The sequence below is a fragment of the Oncorhynchus clarkii genome, chromosome 17 (genome assembly GCF_045791955.1).
Source record: "Oncorhynchus clarkii lewisi isolate Uvic-CL-2024 chromosome 17, UVic_Ocla_1.0, whole genome shotgun sequence".
Classification (NCBI taxonomy): Eukaryota; Metazoa; Chordata; class Actinopteri; order Salmoniformes; family Salmonidae; genus Oncorhynchus; species Oncorhynchus clarkii.
Genome location: NC_092163.1, coordinates 21,812,440 through 21,835,020, shown reverse-complemented (window position 1 = coordinate 21,835,020; position 22,581 = coordinate 21,812,440). Strand labels below are relative to the sequence as shown.

Genomic DNA, 22,581 nt, shown 5'->3' with positions numbered 1-22,581 from the left:
AACATTCGAACAGTCCGGCCCTCGTCTTGTAGCTGATTTTTTTATTTGGCCCTCCGTCCATTTGACTTTGACACCCCTGGGTTAGATCAATTAATTAAGACATGCTTTCTTGTTTGACTTTTTTTTATTTTTTTTACCATGCATACTCTCAAAATACATGATTGAATAACATTACATTCACAAATCCTGACACATGACTTTACTTTGACATTTTCTAACATGCCATTCCCCACCAGCACCTACACGACAGTGCTCTTATGGCAGGTAATCATGAGACCAAGTGGAGAATACAGTGTAGTGGTGCACCATTAAACAAAGAACATAATCCCGTAAATTAACGTATTAATCTACCAGCTACCAAAATGGCACAATACCAAGTAAGCATTTCACGTTGTATTCGCTGCATGTAAACAAATCCAATTTAATTTGACAATGGCCATCAGAGGAGTCACTCTGTAAAAGCCTGGCATGTGACAGGAGTGAGATTGGGGGGAAATAACCGCTGCAAATTGGTGCTGGTCCCAGATCAGCTTCAAAAGCATGGGAGGATCTTTTTGGTGACACTGCTTCTTTCGCTATCAATTAGTTCCTCAGTTTTCATCTGTAACATCTGTTAAATAAATGGCTGAAAGAAATGTACTAATGATAATCTGTTCAGGTAGAGGGTGAAATAAAAATTGAAATCACCAGGTTCAAATTGGCGTTGAAATTCCTCAGGCTTCTTTGAGTTCTCACTGCTAACTTTTGGGATCTCAAGAATGATAACTATAAACAATTAGGTTGAATCAAAAGCATATTTTAGGAGTAAATCAATTATAGAAAGTGTTTCACTGTTGTAGCCTACCAATTTTTCTTTCTCTTTTACAAATTTGCAGTTAACGTATGGTAGCGCCATACATGGGGGGCAATTACATTTGTTATAGTATAAACAAAAGAAATGTCTTTGCCTTGCTTGTTATGCTTACGAGACCAACAGGAGGGTTTTCTCCAGTTAGCTTGTACTTGTTATGAGACATGCGCTTGACATTTACAGTAATTCAAGTCAGAACCCTTACCACTTCTAGGCTTGAATTAGTCATGGGAATCAAACAACCTGCCTCCAAATTATGTATGTTTTTCCAGCAGGTTCCAGAAAATGGGAAAGGAGAACATGCCGATTAGGATAATTTCAGTATTTTCACTTTTAATCTATTTTCCTGTTTCTTATGAACATATGTTTTACAATGTATGGAGCTGTGTTTACCTGTTTTTGTTATGCGGTCCACAAAAGAGGGTGAATTGTGAGAGAGATGTTATTAAAACCACTGCCCAGTGAAAAACATAAGGCCGTCTGGCAGTGGTTTTGTTTATGAATTAATGCATGTTGATTGGATTACAAAACGAGAGGTCAAACTGGATGACAAAATAAATCTAAATTTGTTCACAAAAAAACATCGAATTAAACACTGTATTACACTCTGGGTTCTCATGATCCCAGAGGTAATTGGAACCATGAATAAGGAAGTGAATGTGTCAGGTTTAGAATGCTTTACAATGACCAAGTGAAGGGTCATGAAAATTGAAACTAATATTCAGCATACAACAAACATGTTCAAACTGCATTACCATCTTGTGTATTTTTACAAATCTTTATACATTGAGACAGATAATGAATATTGTTCATTTAAAGCATGTTTACTGTAGAAAAACATGACACTGGCATTGAGTATAAAAAGCATGACAAACTACTGTCAATTAAACACAACTTCTGGTATTATACATTATTTATAATGCCTTCAGAAAGTATTAAATTCCCTTGAACTTCTTCCACATTTTGTTGCGTTACGGCCGGAATTTAAAATGGATTAAAGAACTACATTGTGTCACTGATCTACACACAATACCCCATAATGTCAATGTTTTTTTTGTTTTTTTTTTAAGAATGTTTTACAAATGAAAAAAAAAAAAAAATGGCTGAAATGGCTTGAGTCAATACGTATTCAACCTCTTTGTGATAACAAGCCTAAATAAGTTCAGGAGTAAACATTTGCTTAGCAAATAACATAAGTCGCATAATAGTGGTTAACATGATTTTTGAATGACTAGCCCATCTCCATACAACACACATACAATCATCTGTGACATCCCTCAGTCGAGCAGTGAATTTCAAACACAGATTCAACCACAAAGACTAGGGAAGTTTCTCAATTCCTCGCAAAGGTGGCCACCGATTGGTAAATGGGTAAAAATCAAATAAAGCAGATGCTGAATATCCCTTTGAGCGTGGTGAAGTTATTCATTAGGTCAATACACCCAGTCATTACAGAGATATAGGCGTCCTTCCTAACTCAGTTGCTTGAGAGGAAGGAAACCCCAGGGATTTCACCATGAGGTTACTCCATAATACTAACCTACATGACAAGAGTGAAAAGAATACAGTGTACAGAATACAATTATTCCAAAACATGCATCTTGTTTGCAAAAAGACACTAAAGTAAAACTGTGAATAATGTGGCAAAGAAACTAACTTTTGTCCTGAACACAAAGTGTTATGTTTGGGGAAAATTCAACACATCACTGAGTACCACTCTTCATATTTTCAAGCATGGTGGTGGCTGCATCATGTTATGGATATACTTATCGGCAAGGACTAGGGAGTTTTTCAGGAAAAAAATAAACGTAATAGAGCTAAGCACAGGCAAAATCCTAGAGGAAAACCTGGTTCAGTTGTCTTTCCACCAGACACCGGGAGACTAACTCACCTTTCAGCAGGACAATAACCTAAAAGACAAGGCCAAATCTACACTGGTGCTGCTCAGAAAGACGACATTGAATGTTCCAGAGTGGCCTAATTACAGTTGACTTTAATCTGCTTGAAGATCTGACAAGACTTGAAAATGGCTGTCTAGCAATGGTCAACAATGAACTTGACAGAGCTTGAATTTTTTTTTTTAACAATAATGGGCAAATATTGCACAATCCTGGTGTGCAAAGCTCTTAGACACTTACCCAAAACAATTCACACCCAAAGGTGTTTAACATGTACTGATTATTTTCCTTAATAAATACAAAATCTAGCATTTTTCTTTGAAATTACAAAATATTTTGTGTAGATCATTTACCAAAAAAGGACATTTTAATCCCACTTTGTAACAACAAAATGTGAAAAAAGTCAAGGGGTGTGAATACTTTCTGAAGGCACTGATCATTTATTTTTAAAGGAAGTAAAAAATAAAAAGAAACTGCTTGTCCATACTATTCAAACAAACCAATAATCAAGAATTCATACACTTCAAAAATGCTTGTGATTAATTACTATCCAAGAAAGTATCACTGTGTATCACACATAAATTCAATCACTTTAAAAAAGGTAAAGTCAGCAATATGACATCCTCAAACACAAATCAGTCAAGAATCCCGTTATTGATTCTTCCCAACTGATGGGGTAAATTGCTGACTGTATTTTCCCAGCACAGGGAGACTAATATTATTCGAGATTGTAGACCTGCTGGATTCCAAGGGTGTTTGAATAGAGGAAAAAAGGTATACTCCGCTTAAATAGCACGCTCAGTTTAAAACAGGTAAGGGGAGATTAGTCCAGTTTAGGCCACTAGTTCATTTCGGCCTTGTGAAGGCCTTTGCTTCTTTCTTGAGTGTTTCGAGGTCCTCTTTGCCACTGTCGTCTGAGTCAGGTGGCTCATAGTCAGAGTCTTCACCAATGTCCTCGCTCTCATCATTGATGAAGCTGTCATCGTCCCCAAACTCATCATCATCATCATCGTTGTTGTATGATACCGGCTTTTTCGCTGTAGAAGGGATTGTATAACATTATTAACAGCCATTTCTAGCATTATTAACGTGCTGTATAATTCCATTGATGCTAGCACAAGACATTGGTTGTGTCTATCAATATTTTATGGTGCGTTGCACAAAAACAGCTGACGGTAATTTATTACATTCACTCATAAAAGGATTCAAATAGGTATCATTCAATTCAGCATGGGGAAAAAAAGGCGCAAGTTTAAGTTTGTTCCCACTTGAGCGAGTCCGAACACAAGTCTTCTTCTAATGCCTTTTAAGGGGAACTGAAAGCAATTTGCCAGGTAACTAGTAACTGGAATGGATTGCATTTAGAAAGTAACCTACCCAACCCTGTGACCTATGCTCTGGGGTGACGTTTCCCTTGGTAATGATCTAGAACAGGGGTGGGCAAACTATGGCCCACAGGAGGTTTGATGGTGGTGGGGCATTATAAATAAAAATGGAAATGGTTTTGACAAACAAATCGTTAAAAAAAATAATCTGCGTGGCCCTCCAATGAATTTTTAAATCCCGATGTGCCCCTCGAGCCAAAAAGCTGGCCCAACCCGATCTTGGATAAGCCCCCCCTTCCCATATCCTTTACCTTAACCATTAGTGGGGAAAACGCAAAAGTGACCCAAGATCAGTGTCTAGTCATGTTCAATAACATAACTATGAGTCTGTTTGGTGAGGCAATACAAATTGAGTTACACACCTCCCTTCCAGAAAGTCAATGTTACCAGTTACAGTTTATAGATCCTGCTGATGTCACGTCAGAGAAATGGAGTGCAATTGGTTTGATCGTTTTTGCTTCTTTAAACTCTGGAGGGGAATGTGGATTATAGGTTTGTTTAATGTATTCACTAGAGCGACAGTGTATTGATATGCATACACATCGCTGTCTGACCAAATCTGGAAAGATAAAAACAAACTATCCAATAGCCCAGATAAGATTGTTGGGCATCTGCACAATCCATGGCATTTACAACATTGCTTCAGATCAAAGGTTTCTCTTATGTCTCTGCTTTCTCTCTGCTCTGCATACCAGTTGGATTCATTTGATGCATGGCTGATTATATTCTGCATTGAAGAGGAACCACAAATGGAACCAACAAAAACATTTGGGGTGGTGGTGAGAGGTTAGCATGTCTTTCTCTCTCAGGTATAAATGAACATACCTCGAGTCTTCTTGGTGTGTTTGTATTCCTTCCAGTGGAGAGGGTTTTTCCTGGAAAGAAAACAGGGAAAATGGTTGATTAACTACCAAGGACTACTAGTATTGTCAAATGCCAATGAGGCTAAAATGTCAGACTCTCCTTTTGTTCAAGCCTTTTGGTCGCCGATGTCAACCGCACAAGGTTCAAATGGAGGCCAACAAATTGTGTCCAGTCAGACACTCTGAGTCCTATGATTGCTGGCTTATTCTATATTACTCTTTTACAGGGGATATCTGGCTATAATAAATAGGTTATTTTCTCTTTCCCTGTTGAAATTGTAGGAGCTATTAGGCTACTTTTTTCCTGACAATAATAGTCTTGAGACACGATTACCAGTCTCTTTTATACTGTAATGGTGACAACATTATGGTGTGCATCCCACCTGTAGCAGTCTGTGCCGTACGGACACTCAGGTCGGTCCGCGTCCTCCTCTTCCTCCTCGTCTTTCGCGGAACTGTCCTCGTAGTCGCTGTCGCCGGGGTGACTGCATTCTTGGAAGTGGACTGGGTTTTTCCTTTGATAGAAATAACAATTAACAAAAATAAAATTATTAAAAAGTTATGGTCGATCCCATTTTGATTGGTATTCTTTGAAGAACATTTAGCTTTTGAGCTAGCACTTTCTCTTTGCTCATTTCCTTTGCCTCAATAAAGAGAGAATCTACATTTGAACCTGCTCTCTGCCATTTAGTTTTGGACCCTGAGGCCCAATCTAGGCTAATCCTTGTGTATGTCCCAAATGGCACCCTATTCCCTATATATACACATGCAGTGCACTACTTTTGACCAGAGCCATAATAGGTCCTGGTCAAAAGGAGTGCACTATGAAAGGAACAGGGTGCCATTTGGGACGCACATCTCGTCTTGGAGAATACAGTAGCTTATCCCATGCCTCACGTAGTTGTTCGTTAACTATCAGTGGTTTGAAAATAAACAAAACCTTAAATAAGAGAAGCTATCTTGGGGGGAAAACATACTGCACATGTTCAGTTCTTTGATATTAGAAAGAGCTGCCGTGGAACCAATTTGAACAGAATACATTTGTTTTGTAACATGCATTATAGATAAAGTGCACTTATCTCATCTGTTGTACCTGGAGCAACATAAAATAAAAATACCCATCAACTATGTCAAGTCTTTGAATTCAATTACTTGTTGGAACATTTGCCGGCCTAAATTAATGTTCTCGGACGTGCAGGTCTTTTCAAGTACTATCTTCAACATTTCTAACAGTTATTGTTCAGACAATGTTATGTGGGGATGTACCTGTAACAGTCCTTTCCATAGGGGCAGGTCGTCCTGAGCCGGGCTTTGGACTGGGCGGGGCCTGAAACGTCACCTGACCCTTGAGGCCCCTTGCCGACCTTCTGAGGCTCTCTCTCCCTGTCCTCGGACTCGCTGGCCTCCGCTCTGCTGGTAGAAGTGCTGCTGCCTTTCACTGGGGAAGCTTCTCCTCTTCTCTTCTCTCCATCATCCTCCTCCACGTCAAAGTGGTCCGACTCCTCACTCTCCTCTACTTTACTAGGCTTCACCTGCTGCCTGGCTTTAAATGCCTGCGGAGTGATATACCATATACTGTAAATGTACATTAACCAACAACACACAACAAACACAATACTGCACATTATAGAGAACAGTGGAGGCTCCTCAGAGGAGGACCATCCTCCTCTGTGTATTTCAGAAAAATGTAAATAGTTAAACATTTTCAAAGTTATTTTTAGACAAAACTATACTAAATATATTCACGTCACCAAATAATTGATTAAAGCACTGTTTTGCAATAAAGGTCTACAGTAGCCTCAACAGCACTCTGTAGGGTAGCTCCATAGTGTAGCCGGAGGACAGTTAGTTTGCGTCCTCCTCTGGGTACATTGACTTCAATACAAAACCTAGGAGGTTCGTGGTTCTCACCCCCTTCCATAGACTTATACAGTAATTATGACAACTTCCGGATGACATTCTCCAACCTATCAAAGCTCTTTCAACATGAACTGACATGTTGTCCACCTAATCAACGGATCAGATAATTCATCTAGTACTGAAAGTATAAGCTACAGCTAGCGCTGCAGTGTATAAAATGTGGTGAGTAGTTGACTCAAAGAGAGAGGCTAACCAACACAAACTCTTACAAGTCAAGGTATACTTTAGTTGTATTCATTTATTGCCACCGGGGCTCACCAGCGTAACTGCTTGCTAACTGTACATTTTATTGGATGATTGTAGCGGATTAACTAACACGTTAATTTAGTAGCTATGTTGACTTGATGTTAGCTAATATGGTGACAATGATGTAGGCTGTGTGTAGCGTTTGGCGGTTATGATGACATGAAGGTTTGGTTAGGAAAGGTTCTCTCGGCTGGTCACAGACAACTGATGTGTTGTGCATTGAAGTCCACAAGCGACGGGAAAAGGTGAAAGGAGGAGAGTGTGTAGATGCGAGAAGGAATTATCCAACGATCAAAGGGATCATGCTGTTTGTATGTGGCTGCTATGAAAGTGAATTGTGTTTGATTGTGATCAGGGGTGTATTCATTGCGCAGATCCTGTTGAAAAATGTTTTTTAAGCAAATGGAACAAAACGGAGATAAACATTCCTGAATTTGTCCAAAAGAAACTGTTGTACGAATGATTACACCCTAGATCAGCTAGATCCAGGCAAGATTGTGCATGGCGGTATTGAATATGTCATTGTCCGTCACCTTGATTACTCAAATTTCTCAAAGGGCTTTTCTTTATTTTTGTAAAATTTTCTACATTGTAGAATAATAGTGAAGACATCAAACTATGAAATAACTCATATGGAATCATGTAGTAACCAAAAAAGTGTTAACCAGCTTCCCCTGGAATATTATTCCAACATTCTTGAAGGAGTTCCCACATATGCTGAGCACTTGTTGGCTGCTTTTCCTTCTACAATGTAGAAAATAGTAAAAATAAAGAAAAACCCTTGAAAGAGTAGGTGTGTCCAAACTTTTGACTTGTACTGTGTGTACACACACACACACACACACACACACGTTAGTATACACTCAACTGTTGTAGACTGGACCTCTTCCTCATTGTCCTCATCCTCGTCACTCTTCTTCCTCCTCACCCTCTTCCTGGGTGTTGGCTCTGCCTCGCTGTGTTCAGACTCTTCCTCCCCTGACAAGGGCGCTGTGTACCTGGCCCGTTTGGCCGCGCCCTGGTTGGTGCTTGTCGTTGGGGTTTCTCTGCCTCGATTTCCAAATCCTAAAACGAGGACGATTCTGGGTGAACGGGTCGACTGTGTCATGTAACAAACTACCTATTATATTGACAAGATAGTCGAGTGACTGCTATATCAATGAAAATATATGTTCTCAAAGGCAGGTGAAAACATGCGACACCATTCATGCCGCCGACGACTGGAGTTGCCCATCCTTGATAAAGGGACGCCAGGTGCAAATCACAATGAAAACAGCAGAGATGGGGAAGCTCTGATCATCAGGGCCCAGTTTTTCAAAAGTTGTCTATCTGGATTTTGCCTATTGGATAGGATTAAATGCGTAGAAATAGAATGAATAGAAAGGACGTATCATTGACTTGAATGGGGACTCCCATTCTATTCCTTCTATTTTTATGCATTTAATCCTATCGGATAGGCAAATTTCAGATAATAAAAAATAAAAAACTGGGCCCAGGGGCTGCAGTGTCCACCCTGGTTTCAGTTTCTCCCTGGAGTTTAATTATTCACTTAATGCCATTCATTGCCCAGACCTATTCTCAAAGCGTCTCAGAGTAGGAGTGCTGATCTAGGATAAGGGAGCCACCCCCCTGTCCATGTAATCCTTTTCATTATGAATGAAAAGGGAAAACTGATCCTAGATGAAGTTCAAGATAGGAAATTAGGAATCTGAAAAAGGTTATGTGCTGTCGACCGCTGATTGACGTAACCTAAAATATAGATTGACGTTCCCTGTTAAAAGGCTTGCTCAGAGGCATTGGCTATCAATAATCAGAGCAAGCCACTGTTTGCACCATTTACAAATCTAAAGCCTAATGGATAACCTTTTTGACATTGTTGACTATAACGTCAGCACTATGTAGCCTAAATTAGCATTAGGAAACCATGGGTGCGTCCCAAATGGCATCCTATTTCCTACAAAGTGCACTACGTGTCCCAAATGGCATCCAATTTCCTACAGAGTGCACTACGCATCCCAAATGGCATCCTATTTCCTACAGAGTGCACTACTTTTGACCAGAGCCCTATCGGCCCTGGTCAAAAGTAGTGCACTCTATGGGGAATAGGGTGCCATTTTGGATGCAGGCATGGTAAATGGGTCACTAGACTCCAGAGGGAGTCAGTATGAGGAAGTTGAAACTTTCAGGGGAACTTTTAAGGAAACTAGGGCAACGATGTGAGGAAATAACAAAAACTTGATCCAAAAGAGTAAGGTTTGGCAGCACGTCGAAGAGGATATTGACATCTTCAAGAGTGGTAGTGTGTTTCGAAGTGTTCCACTCGTCGACGTACAAAATTACACATCACAGCGACCGTTGAGGTAATGTAGGCCTAGCTCTCAAGATCCCTTACCGACTCAATATTAGAAATTCCCAAGTTTTCCATTTGTCAACTACTGTAGTGAGTAGTGATTGCCAATAGAATATGCTATGGCTTGGCCTCTGCTGTTGTTGTACAAGACCTTGTAAGAGTTGTGTGTGTTGATACATCCTTTTGTACATGTTCTCTCTCACACACACATACACACACACCTAACGCCATGTTGTTAAAGGGTGGCTATATGTAAAGTAACAAGCAATTGGCCTCAAGTTTTATTGAATATAAGTAAGAGTTTAAAACCAATGCAGTGCATCCTGTTGAGACAATGGGTTGTAAACCCCTTATATTATTATTCATTTAAGAAGGATTCGATTGTTAAGAACTGGCTCTCAGAGGAATCCTAACATGGAGCCTTGTAAAGCTAGCAACTATTCGTAAACTTAATGCATTTGATTTTCTTTTTTGCAAGCAAACATATGGATTTGAGCACAGATCTGCCATTTCTCGTGCTTTTTCAGCTTTCTTTTCACATATTGACATAGAACTACAGTTCAATACCGCTCCTCGGGAGCAGTGGACACAGCTTACTGCTTCCAGCGGAGTTCATTCAGTGCATGAATCGAGTGGGGCAATAATCTTCTATAAAAAAATGGTGGAAGTCTCTGACTAGTTAGACCTATTCAGAAATAGCAACAGCAGTTAACTAGGTTATTCCGTCTCTCTCATGCACTAACCTTGTGTCAATAGTAAAATGTGCCAATCCACTCCAACCTGGCATTATTCATTTGATGAGGAATCTTGTCTTAATTTGTAACAATAACAATTCTAACGTTAATTGCCGTCATATGCATGACAATTCATTGTTATCCAAAATTCCATTATGTCACTGTCCTAAATAGGAGCGATACCTTTGGTGGTGGTGGGGGGGTTCTTGGGAGATGCAATGGGTACAGTCATCCAAGCAGGTAACACTCTTTTCTTTGGTTCAAATTTCAGCTCGTTCTTGTCATTTTCTGCTTCAGCTACCCCAGCTTCTGTCTGTGAGCACACAACCACAATGTAAACCGGGTTTATCGGTACCACCATACTCACAGGAAACATTTAGAAATATACATATTAATTGGAGTTACGAGTGGGATTCCCTGGGAAATTGGTGTCCGAAGTGGGATGCCAAAGTTAATAGCTGTTACAAGTGAGATTCCAATGGTAAATGGTGCCAGGCATGGGATTACAAGGGTAAATGGTGCCAGGCATGGGATTACAAGGGTAAATGGTGCAGGAAGCGGAATTTGAAGCGTGATTGGTGTCAGCAGTGGGATCCCAGGAAAATTGCAGTAGGATACATCTCAAGATAAAACTTTTGTTGACATACAGATTTCCTGACCTGGTTTGAGGTAGGTGGGTTAGGTAGCTGTTCATCTGGCTCCTTCTGGTCCACACTACCTCCCAGTCTAGATTGTTGTTCATGGGAGCTTGGTGTCCACCCCTTGCCCTGTCGAGTGGGGTAAGCAGGTTCGTCGCTTGGTTCAGGGGAGGCAGGAGGAGATTTAATAACAGCCTCGTCTTCATCTTGAAGAGCCTGACTGTTTCTGCAAGGGAGAGACAACTTGTTGCAAACACGAGCACCTTCTCTGCACCGTTTACATGAGTCATGCATGTTCCTTCTTTAGTGTAGGCAGTAGACAGCAGCTAAATTGACTCGAGTGTCTGGTTAGGATCCTTTTGATCGAAACTTCAAACAAAAATGAAACATGAAAATAAAAACTGAAATGTAAAAATTCAGAAACAAAAGACCATAATTGAATGTTGCTTGGGTGTTGGTTTTACATAGAAAGAGATAAGACACTGGTATTTATTCCAATTCAGTACACTCAGTCTAGCCTGTCTTTAGGAGATTAAAGGCATAAATTAATGTAGTCATTTGCAAACCAATTAGTAAAGCTATTGTCTGATGCCAGTGCCAGAGAACAATCCTTATCTTTCCAAATCTGTCTAAGGGTGGTCAGAATGTATAACGGGGATGCGAGCCATTCATAAATCACAATGTGCATATTGACCGGCAAATAGATGATGATTGCGTGTATACAAAGGAAACATAGAAACGGGGAGATATAAAACTCTTCATTAAGGAGTCAGGAGACAACTCGCTCTACTAGTGTGACCTTTTATATAGCAATGTTAAGCGACTAATTATTCTCCACAAAATATGTTGCTACTGGAGACGTAATGTCATGCCACCATAGCGACTAATTGTGACATGTTTTCCCAATGGGAAAAGCTAACACCTCTAGAAGGTTTAAACCTGAGGTGAAAGTAAGAATACATAAGCATGGACCCAAAAAACATATTAAGTAGTCTAGGTAATACATGATTTGATTTCAAAGATGTTAGCTACATTATGAGACCTTTATAGGTAAAAAGAGGGTGATGTTGAAAAGCTAAATTTAAAAAGGAATCAGATGGCCTTTCTTATATGCCAATATTTGTTAAGACTATAGATTTGATATCACGACTCCCATCGTATAAGGTGAGTACGTAATTCATAGAGAAAATAATTTCTGAGAATATTTATTTGTATTTAAGCCTTTTTAAACCTCAAATACACTACAAGTTAAAAATGTCCTGGATTGCAGGAACATTCTCTTGCAAAAGGATGATCAAATTAAGATCCTACATGTGTAGAACTTTGTTGTATGCTGTAGTATGCAGGTTAACCAGAAATGTGAAAATGCATGGAGGAGACTGAGGATCATTTTATGTGCTTTAACGCTCATGGTTACCAAGAGAACTGGCTAACTATAGCATACAACAAAGGTCAAATGCAAAACTGCAAACAATAGTCATTAGACAGAGGCATTTATTAGAGGCTGTTAGCCCTGTAGAAATTGTACTTCTTGTAGTACAAAAAAAAAGCAAGTATGTATAGAAATATTTTTTTTTAATTCAAATGCTACTTATTTGTGCACGTGCGAACCAGTCATCATTTTTCAGATTTCATTGTTTATTGGTTTCAAGTTTTAGACAATTTGATACTTAGACCTTGAGGGGAAACTGCAGGGGTTGAGATGAGGAGTAGAGTTACCTGGGTGTTCCATCTTCTCCACTCAGGGCCACCACCTTGTAGATGTACTTCCCAGGAAGGAGGGAGATGATGTCTCCCTGTCCAAGTTCATGCCACTGGTTCCTGTCCAGGGGTTGTGGGAGGTCATCCAGCGAGGACTGACAAAAGCAGGGGTTCACATGCGTCTGGGATTGGAAAGAATAAGAATGGCATTTTTTGAGTTATTGGTGGCCATAAGGTGCAGTTGGATATACTTGTTATTTCCGCACAACAGCTGGCTGTAAACAATTAGTGGTCTTTTAAAATAAGTGTCTTTCTCACACCACTCTTCACTTTAAAGGGCTAGCATGCTAACGCTAGTTAGCAATTGCTCCAGACACAGACTCAGGGTAAGTTCATCTGACTCTGGTTAAGTAGTAAAGTTAGTTGCCAAAATGTCACTATCCCTTTAGTGTAGTGTAAGTGTTGCCCTTGAGTGGTAATTCCCAAACTCTCAGTAAGCTGACTAGATGAAAGAGAAGGTTGAAAATACTTGAATTCAAATGTTCCTACTGTTTTTTCTTAACCTTAATTCATCTGCAGCAATGTTGCAGTCCAAAGGCCTTACTACATCCTCAGGCTGTGACCTTTGACAAAATGGAGAGAATCTCTGTCCTTTTACAGGCAGCCTGAGGAGGGGTTTTAGCCCAAACCGTTACTGAAAATGAATCTGCTGCACAACTAAAATAAACAATTGAAATCATGAAATCGTGTTGTGCCCTATTCCCTTACTCTGTAAACTATTAAATAAAAACATTTCTAATAAAAGGTGTGGTAAAACCACACAAGACAGTGTCCCTGGGGTAAAAATCTACAGGTTCTCAAATGGTTCAAGACCCCTTCCAAAACATAAAAAGAAAACATGATGATTACCGGGGGGCCTTCTTGAACATACTATTGATGTCGGATTTCAAAGAATTGTTGTCTTTGGCACAATAGACCGCCTCGGCATTTAGCGGTCTTAATAGGCTCGGCATGCACTTGAGCCCTAGATGAGAGAGAATAGTCTACTCGGAATAAAGAATAAATTCTACTTAAGCCTACAGGTTTGATGCGCAGCTGCCCATTCAGGTTCTCAAGGAGGCAGTGGTGTCTGGAGACTCTTTTGTCGCTGACCTGAAACACACAGAGAGCGTAAACTCACAGACCAGGGCCCATATTTAAGATATCTAAAGCATCTCAGAGTAGGAGAGCTGAAAAGGACCAGTTTAGCCTTTTAGATCCTAATGAAGATTATATGGACAGGGAGATCCTTCCTCAGTGTACTCGGAGATGCTTGATACATACAGCCCCAGACCTGAGAGACAACGGCCATTCAGCAGGCGGGAGGTCCGGACAATACAAATAAATACAAAATGAAGAAGGGCACTTCCATAGTAAAGGGTCCTGAATCCTGAGAATAAAAAAGTTTTGGGCTGCTGAAATAGGGTTACAAGTGCATGTTGATAATATGTGGCTCACATTCAAATGATTATCCTAAGTCCTGATCTTTAATTGAAATTCACGTCAAAAGCATTTTCTTTACAAATTCAATACATATATTACACGGTAAGACTGATCTGATTGCAGTCTAAAAATCTGCCACTGCAAATTGAAAGGCACTTCAGTAAAACACCAAGGGACAGTTTAATTAGATCCAAAAGAAACCTACTCCTGGACTAAAAATCATGATTTTCAGTCCAGGAGAAGGCTTCATCTGGGTCCAGGAAACCAGCCAGGAAATGCATATTTTAACTTCACAATAGTCATAATCAGGTAGCCTAATCAGCTGCATCTTTGCCTCATGGTAGATGTTCTGTTTTCATGGAATTCCATTGTGTTTAATAAATAAATAAATAAATAAAATATATATAAATAAATAAATAAATAAATAAATATATATATATAAATATATCTACAGCTTTTTATAGTCTGAAATCAAATGGGAAATCAGAAACTGAATAAAAACCAAGTCAAACAGTACTAGGAAATTCCCAAGAATTACCATAGTCAATTGTGTACAGACTGGGCAAAGACAATTGTTTGTACTGTAGGTATATTATGCATGAACGTAATGTTGTATGGCTAGGGATTTTAAACATCCACTGACATCAGTTTCTTTCCATAAGAGACAGAGGAGATATAACAAGGTACAGTTCAGTATATCCTTTTTTCTCTCCAAGTTTCTAGTTAGGATATTTGTCTAAATCGACGGGTAGGCCGTCATTGTGAATAAGAATTTGTTCTTAACTGACTTGCTTAGTTAAATGAAAAAATATAATAATAATAATAATTTGGTGAGCAATTAAATGCTTGGAAGTCTACCAGCATAAAGTGGAAAGGTCATAATTAATTTATTGCAGATTAAACCAATGAAGCATTAGCTAGAGCAATTGTCACCAACTCTAGTCCTGGAGAGGTACAGGCCAGGGGATGCCTGCTTTTAGCGTCATACGAACCACCCTGATTCCTCTCTAGTTACAGATTGTATGCCAGATAATGTGATATAACCAAAGATTTTGTTATTTTCTGGAAACTGTCATTTGTAAGTTACTTTTTTCACCGAAACGAGAACAAAGTATCGCTAAGAATAGGTTAGTTGAAAAAGAACATCTATGGCAGCGGTTTGTATGGGGCTTTCCTGTACTGGCCAGTAATATACACCAAGAATCTTTGGTTATATCTAGTAGCGCTCCAGGTCCAGGGTTGGGGAACACAGATGTAGCTAACTCTACTAGCATGGAATGCCTTTTTAACATACACTGAGTGTACAAAACATAAAGGACACCTGCTCTTTCCATGACTGACTGACTGACCAGATGAAAGCTATAATCCCTTATTAGTGTTATAGTCACTTGTTAAATCCACTTCAAAACAGTGTTGATGAAGGCGAGGAGACAGGTTAAAAAAATATTTTTGAACCTCAAGATTGACACGTGGATTGTGTATGTGTGCCATTCAGAGGGTGAATGGGCAAGACAAAATATTTAAGTGCATTTGAACAAGGTATGGTAGTAAGTGCCAGGCACACCGGTTTGTGTCAAGAACTGCAACGCAACTGGGTTCTTCACACTCAACAGTTTCCTGTGTGTATCAAGAATGACCCACCACCCAAAGGACATCCAGCCAACTTGACAATGAGAGTCAACATGGGCAAGCATCCCTGTGGAACGCTTTCGACACCTTGTAGAGTCCATGGCATGACAAATTGAGGATGTTCTGAGGGCAAAAGTGGGTGGTGCAACTCAATATTAGGAAGGTGTTCCTATTGTTTGATATACTCTGTTCATTCATTTTATTATATCAATAATTGTATTTTTTTATATCAATAATTTACATTTTTATATCAATACATTTGAATTTTTTAATCGATAAATTATTTTTTGAATACATAAAAAGTATATGATTAATGACCTTCATAGGGGCAGGATCACATTTGCATGCTCCTACATAGGTTCTCTTCTCCCAACAGGAAGACACCGCAACTGTGTATTTCTCCAAGTTAGAAGGAGCATTGCAGCAAAGATGCGCAGGCCGCTGTGACCCTGACGCTAGAGTAATATGCACATTATGTAGGCCTAAGCATGGCTCTTCTGCTGCTGTTGAAGAGCAGCAGCGGATAGTATTTTTGGGGAGGAAAAAAGTTTGTCTGCAGGGGGAATCGAACTCAAACTCACTGTATCTAAAAGATTATTAGCCTTGCACATTAGCATCTTCCGCCACCTGCAAGCGATGTTAGGTGGGGAAAAAGTGGTTAGTGATGTTATTAGATAAACAAATGTAATTATTGATTTCTCATGAGAGAATAAAACTTTATCTGCATTGTTATAATGATCTTCACATATGCCTTATTCGACTCGAAGAGGAGCAATGGATTTGTTTGGGGGGGGGGGGGGGGGGGGTGACAAGTTGGTCTGCAGGGGGAATCTAACTCACAGTCACCTAAAAGAATACTAGTGCAGCGCATTAATGGCTTCTGCCACCTGCAAGTTATATTATTTCAGAGAAAATGTGGTCAGTCGAAGCGGTCTGGTTTTCAGTGTTAGTTTAGTTATGATAATTAGGCAAAAAAGTTCTCAAATCAATGTATGATATCAACCATTTGATGTCAAACTATTTTTGACATAAAAAGTTCACATTTTTATATCAATAACTTCAATTATCTAAAGAAATGAATTACGGATATACATTTGAATTGTTGATTTCAAACGATGTGTTGATATCACAAATGCAATGCTATGGGGAATTACTGATATGAAAAAATAAATTACTGATATCATTTTTTTAAATGAATATCGATAATTCGAATTTTACATTAAAAAAATCAATTATCGATATAAAAAAATACAATAATTGATATAAAAATGTAATTAATTTATGTTAAAACGGCTTTCCATACTACTAGTCTAGACTTTCCAACTAAAGCTAGCTACTTACGCCAAGGAATGGACCCCTTCCCAGCAGTGTCTCCCCCTCGGGCAGGTGTATTGGACTGCCACCATCTACAGGCACGAGATCGAACCCCGCCATCTGCGGGTGGTTGTTGTAGTCAGAATAACATGCTATAAGCAAAGAATATGATAACTATCCCCTTTCTGAACTATTTGTTTTTACAAACTGTTCTCTTCTAGCATAATGCTAGTTAGCTAATTCATTAAACTGACAAGCGTTTGACGGACTCTAGACTCAAAGATGATCTATTATATTGACAAGATAGTAGAGTGCCTGCTCAAACAATGGCAATTCATGTCCTCAAAGATGGAAGGCAGACGAGAGGCGAGATAAGACCATTTTAGCCAACTCCCGACAAAAAAATAATAATTTTTCAAATTTGCCGAAATGCGCGTCCACTTATACCAGTGCATTAGTAACAACCTAACCACTACGAAACTTATATTCGATCAAATAAGTCTCACGTAGCAAATCAGCAATGACATCTTTGGTTAACCAAATTCGACACCCTCATTGACCGCCATACAAAAATGAATTACTTCGTGGACAGATTTTGAGCGGAGTAAACCCTCTCGCTTCGCCTCTTCCTCTCTGCTGAACTTCCACCAGCCTGTTTCTACTGAATAGCAGCTCAGATAATTAGCTACCTAACTGACCAACCGGCGTATACTGCTTAATGCAAAATGATTTATATACATTATTTTACCTGTTCTAGGTAGCTTGGTGCTGAGAAAAACGTGAAAACTTAATGGATTTCTTCAGAAACTTCCGGGCTGTTATGTAGAGAGCGTGCATTGTCTCACGTCAGAATGCGTCACTCCTCAGCGACGATCGTGTCTCTCCAGAATCCAGTGTAAACAAAGCGGAAGCGAGAAATCTGTCTCCCTCCAGCAGGTGGCGTTTTTTCGCCCACCAAGCAAGGAGTTTTTGTATGGCGGTCAAATGAATGTCGATTTTGCGCAACAACAAAAGAAGTAGGACTTATTTGCTAGGTTTATTTGATCTTATAAAAGTTTTGTAATACTTTAGTTCTTAGGAGTGTAGTGATATTAGGACACGTGATATCCCAAAAACTTTGAGAAAAAAACACTTTATATGGGAGTTGTCTATGCATATTCAGGCAATGAGGGTAGTAGCATAGCGTCTCTCTACCACCCAATCGTTTTTTCACAATTTTCTGAAATAGAGGATTCCGCGAGAAAGATTGTGAGCGTGTGTGAAATGGAAAAGCTTTGTGGTAGCTATTGATGAGGAAGAACATAAAGACGAAGCAGCTGCTTTACCAGTGGGATGCACTGTTTTACCGCTACATCCCGAGGGGTTCGTGCTGATTGTACGGAGATTTGACAGCTGGTTAAATGGCGCCCCTTGTCAAGGCAAGAACAAGATGTATATCAGGAGAAGTGCAGTATTATCATAAGGAGACTTCTACTTGGAATGTGGAGGGGGTCAGAGGAGGTCTAAGAGAGCGAGGGGGGGAAGAGGGTGAGCTTGAGTCGGTTAAAATGGCAGGAAAAAAGGAGATGATTTGTTAAATAAGAATGGTAGAAAGTGTAAGCAGAGTGAGTTGAAGACTGGAGGAGAAATTGAAGTGGATGAGGGCAAAGTATCAGAGGTGGTAGGTGTGGAGCCCAAGTTCCCAGAGCCCAAGGTTGCACTGAGGGTCAGGATAAAGATGAGTCTGTGACAGTAGGAGTGAGGTTTTTGGAAAAAGTGGACCCTTGCCTTTTGGCTGATCCATTTGTGGTTTCAGGGTGGGTGAAAACAGAGTTGGGTGCTGTGAGGGTAACCAGAAGTGGTCTTGTGATAATTGTTTGTGTTTCTGCTGGTCAGAGGGAGCAGGCGCTCCTTGTTAAACGAATGGGGGCGAGAGATGGGAATTGTTTTGCTCTCAAGAAAGGGAGCATTGAAAGGAGTGATTACTGGGGTAGTGTTAAATGTGAAAGTTGACCAACTGAAGGGAAAGATTCGGTGTTTGTGATGCTCGTCGTTTGGTGCGACGCAGACAGGGTGGCGTGAGTGGAGAAACAGAAGAGTCATTGTCTGTTCTTTTGCATTTTGATGTTGTCTTTGCCTGACAAAGTGATGTTAGGATATATAAGTTATCCTGTATGAGCTTTTGTGCCGAGTATATTATGTTGTTACAGATGTCAAGCTTATGGGCATGTGGCAGCAGTGTGTAGGAGGGAGGTTCCTAAGTGTGAGAAGTATGCAGAAAGGCATGAGAAAGGAATGTGTAGCATTGGGTGAAGTAGCGGTATATGTTAATTGTAGGGGTGCCCATGCGGCTGGGGATCATACATGTACCCTGTGAGAGAGGCGGGTTGAGGTTTCCAGGGTTAGAGAAGTGCAGAAGTTGTCATATGCTGAGGCAGTGAAGAAAGTAGAGGAAGATGTGTCAAGGGGGAGGGATCCTGAGAGGAGTGGTGTCAGTAGTAGATCTGTACCAGTACAGAGGGATAAACCAATATATGTTTCAGTGAGATTGGATTTTTTGTATTTATAGCAATGGTTATCAACTGTACTGCAGGGATGGAATGTAACTCGCAGAAAATAACATTTGTGGTGGCAGCTGCAGAGCGGTATTTGGGTGTGCAAGACTTGACATCAGAAGAGTTAGAGGGTGTGTTAAGTGGTGGTGTCCCATCCTTTCAGGCTGTTGGCCTGGCGTAGGACTGAATAGATTTAAATACTAGTGTAAAAAAAATAAAATGGGGGGTGAGTGTAATGTTAGATGGTAGAGTATTTGTTGTATTTATTTCATATAATAATTATATATCATCTTTTTCAAACAAAGTATAAGGGAGTTATACTCCAGTCTAGTGTGTGGCGGTAATGCAATATTTATTGGATGCCAACCGCTGTTAAACCTCATCGAAGAAGAATACATTTTTTTCACCATTCATTTTTGCATCAGGATTTTAGAACTACTTAATTTAAGGTCTGTGTTTCGTGTAGGCTTAACCTGGCGTGACATTTTGATAACCGTGCAAATCTCACAGGAAGCCTGGTGCGGGGGGCTGCCACCGAAGGGTTGGTGCGTGTAGGTGGCACTGGATAGACCGGACCGTGCAGGCGCACTGGAGCTCTTGAGCACCGAGCCTGCCCAGCCTTACCTGGTTGAATGCTCCCGGTCACCCTGCCAGTGCGGCGAGGTGGAATAGCCCGCACTGGGCTGTGCAGGCGAACCAGGGACACCATGTGCAAGGCTGGTGCCATGTATGCCGGCACAAGGAGACGCACTGGAGACCAGATGCGTAAAGACGACTTCATGGCACCTGGCTCGATGCCCACTCTAGCCCGGCCGATACGAGGAGCTAGTATGTACCGCACCGGCCTATGCACCCGCACTGGGGACACCGTGCGCTCCACAGCATAACACGGTGCCTGCCCAGTCTCTCTCGTCCTCCGGCAAGCACAGGAAGTTGGCGCAGGTCTCTTACCTGGCTACACCACACTTCCTGTGTGCCCCCCCAATACATTTTTGGGGCTTCCAGCCCTGCTTCTGTGCTGCCTCTTTAAACCGCTGCCTCCAGCTCTGCCTTGGGGCGGCGATATTCCCCTGGCTGTGCCCAGGGTCCTTTTCCATCTAGTATCTCCTCCCACATCCAAAAGTCCTGATTGCGCTGCTCCTCCTGCCGCTGCTTGGTCCTGTTTTGGTGGGTGATTCTGTCACGGCAGATTTCCTCCTCTTCCTCTGAAGAGGTGAAACAAGGATCGGACCAATACGCAGCATGGTAGGTGTCCATGGTTTTTAATAAGAAAAACTAAACATGAACACAAATACAAAATAATAACGTGAACTGTCACCAAAACAGTCCCGTGTGGCACTGACACAGGAAACAATCACCCTCAAAATACCCAAAGAATATGGCTGCCTAAATATGGTTCCCAATCAGAGACAACGATAGACAGCTGCCTCTAATTGAGAACCAATCTAGGCCACCATAGACATACAATTTACCTAGAAAGGAAACAGCCCCATAAACTTACAAAAACCCTAGACAAGACAAAACACATAAATCCCCCATGTCACACCCTGACCTAACCAAAATAATAAAGAAAACAAAGATAACTAAGGCCAGGGCGTGACATAGTCAAAGGTATATGAAATACAAATGTTATAGAGAGAAATAGTTGGCGTGTCATAATTCCTATAATAACTACAACCTAAAACCTTTTTTTCTTTTTTTTTTTGAATTTTTACCCATTTTTCTCCCCAATTTCGTGGTATCCAATTGTTGTAGTAGCTACTATCTTGTCTCATCGCTACAACTCCCGTACGGGCTCGGGAGAGACGAAGGTTGAAAGTCATGCGTCCTCCGATACACAACCCAAGGCTTTAGCTGACACTCTAGAATTATTTTTAACCTCATTGAGCATTCTGCACTGTGCTCTTGCAGGACGGCCACTCCTAGGGAGAGTAGATACAGTGCTGAACTTTCTCCATTTATAGACAATTTGTCTTACCATGGACTGATGAACATCAAGGCTTTTAGAGATACTTTTGTAACCCTTTCCAGCTTCATGCAAGTCAACAATTCTTAATCTTAGGTCTTCTGAGATCTCTTTTGTTCAAGGCATGGTTCACATCAGGCAATGCTTCTTGTGAATAGCAAACTCAAATTTTGTGAGTGTTTTTTATAGGGCAGGGCAGCTCTAACTAACATCTCCAATCTCATCTCATTGATTGAACTCCAATTAGCTGACTCCTGACTGTAATTAGCTTTTGGAAAAGTCATTAGCCTAGGGGTTCACATACTTTTTCCAACCTACACTGTGAATGTTTAAATGATGTATTCAATATAGACAAGACAAATACAATAATTTGTGTGTTATTAGTTTAAGCACACTGTTTGTCTATTGTTGTGACTAAGATGAAGAACAGATAAAATTTTATGACATGTATGCAGAAATCCAGGTAATTCCAAATGGTTCAGACTTTTTCTTGCCACTGTAGTATATACTCACTGTATACTACATACTTAATATGTTAGTATGGGTATTGGAACACAGCTTTCGTCAGGTGGGCTAGCTAGTTAGGCACCTTGGTTGGCTAGTTAGCTACATTAGTTTAAGTTGGCTAGCTAGCTCAAAAAGTGTTTTCCCCATACTAAACACAAACGGTTTTGCTCCACGAGTGCATCTGTTGTACATGACTAATCAAATGACCTATGAAGTCAGTTATACATGTCAGCAGGGATTGAAATTAAGCTATCCCGAGTCTAGTAGTTTTCAGACTGGGCTAGTAGACAATGTGCCACTACAATGTGTACTACTGATCGGAACTGTTGAGATGCACTCAGACCGGCCTTTGTGATTGAACTTAGGTTAACTACATTACTTTAGTTGGCTGCTTTGAGCAAAACTTGTATGTAATATAACCTATTCTGGGAGCCTATTGTTTGTGTATGATCTTTATTCATTGTTCAGGTACAGGCAGGGATGACTGGGGCCTTCAGCAAGTAAGGCCCCAGTCATCCCTGGGTAAGAAATCGTTTGAACATCACAGATATAAATGCCCAATGT

General features: G+C 40.4%; 1 protein-coding gene across 4 annotated transcripts; it reads right to left on the bottom strand.

The window, feature by feature from the left end:
- Positions 1-105: 105 nt before the first annotated feature.
- LOC139370522 (aprataxin and PNKP like factor) lies at positions 106-17,880 on the bottom strand. Of its 4 annotated transcripts, none has more exons than XR_011627141.1 (12): positions 17,759-17,880; positions 17,038-17,130; positions 13,666-13,737; positions 12,604-12,767; positions 10,906-11,110; positions 10,430-10,559; positions 8,031-8,227; positions 6,263-6,549; positions 5,380-5,511; positions 4,959-5,008; positions 2,882-3,785; positions 1,591-2,568 (listed from the first exon to the last, which is right to left on the bottom strand). XR_011627141.1 is itself a non-coding variant. In XM_071110054.1 (11 exons), exons 2-11 carry the CDS (start codon positions 17,128-17,130, stop codon positions 3,595-3,597), a joined length of 1,521 nt encoding a protein of 506 aa, XP_070966155.1. In that variant the 5' UTR covers positions 17,131-17,162; positions 17,759-17,875; the 3' UTR covers positions 106-3,594. The 4 variants fall into 4 exon arrangements, 2 of the variants coding, with proteins under 2 accessions (XP_070966155.1, XP_070966154.1); XR_011627142.1 differs by having other exon boundaries at positions 17,038-17,162; positions 17,759-17,875; XM_071110054.1 differs by having other exon boundaries at positions 106-3,785; positions 17,038-17,162; positions 17,759-17,875.
- Positions 17,881-22,581: the final 4,701 nt, after the last annotated feature.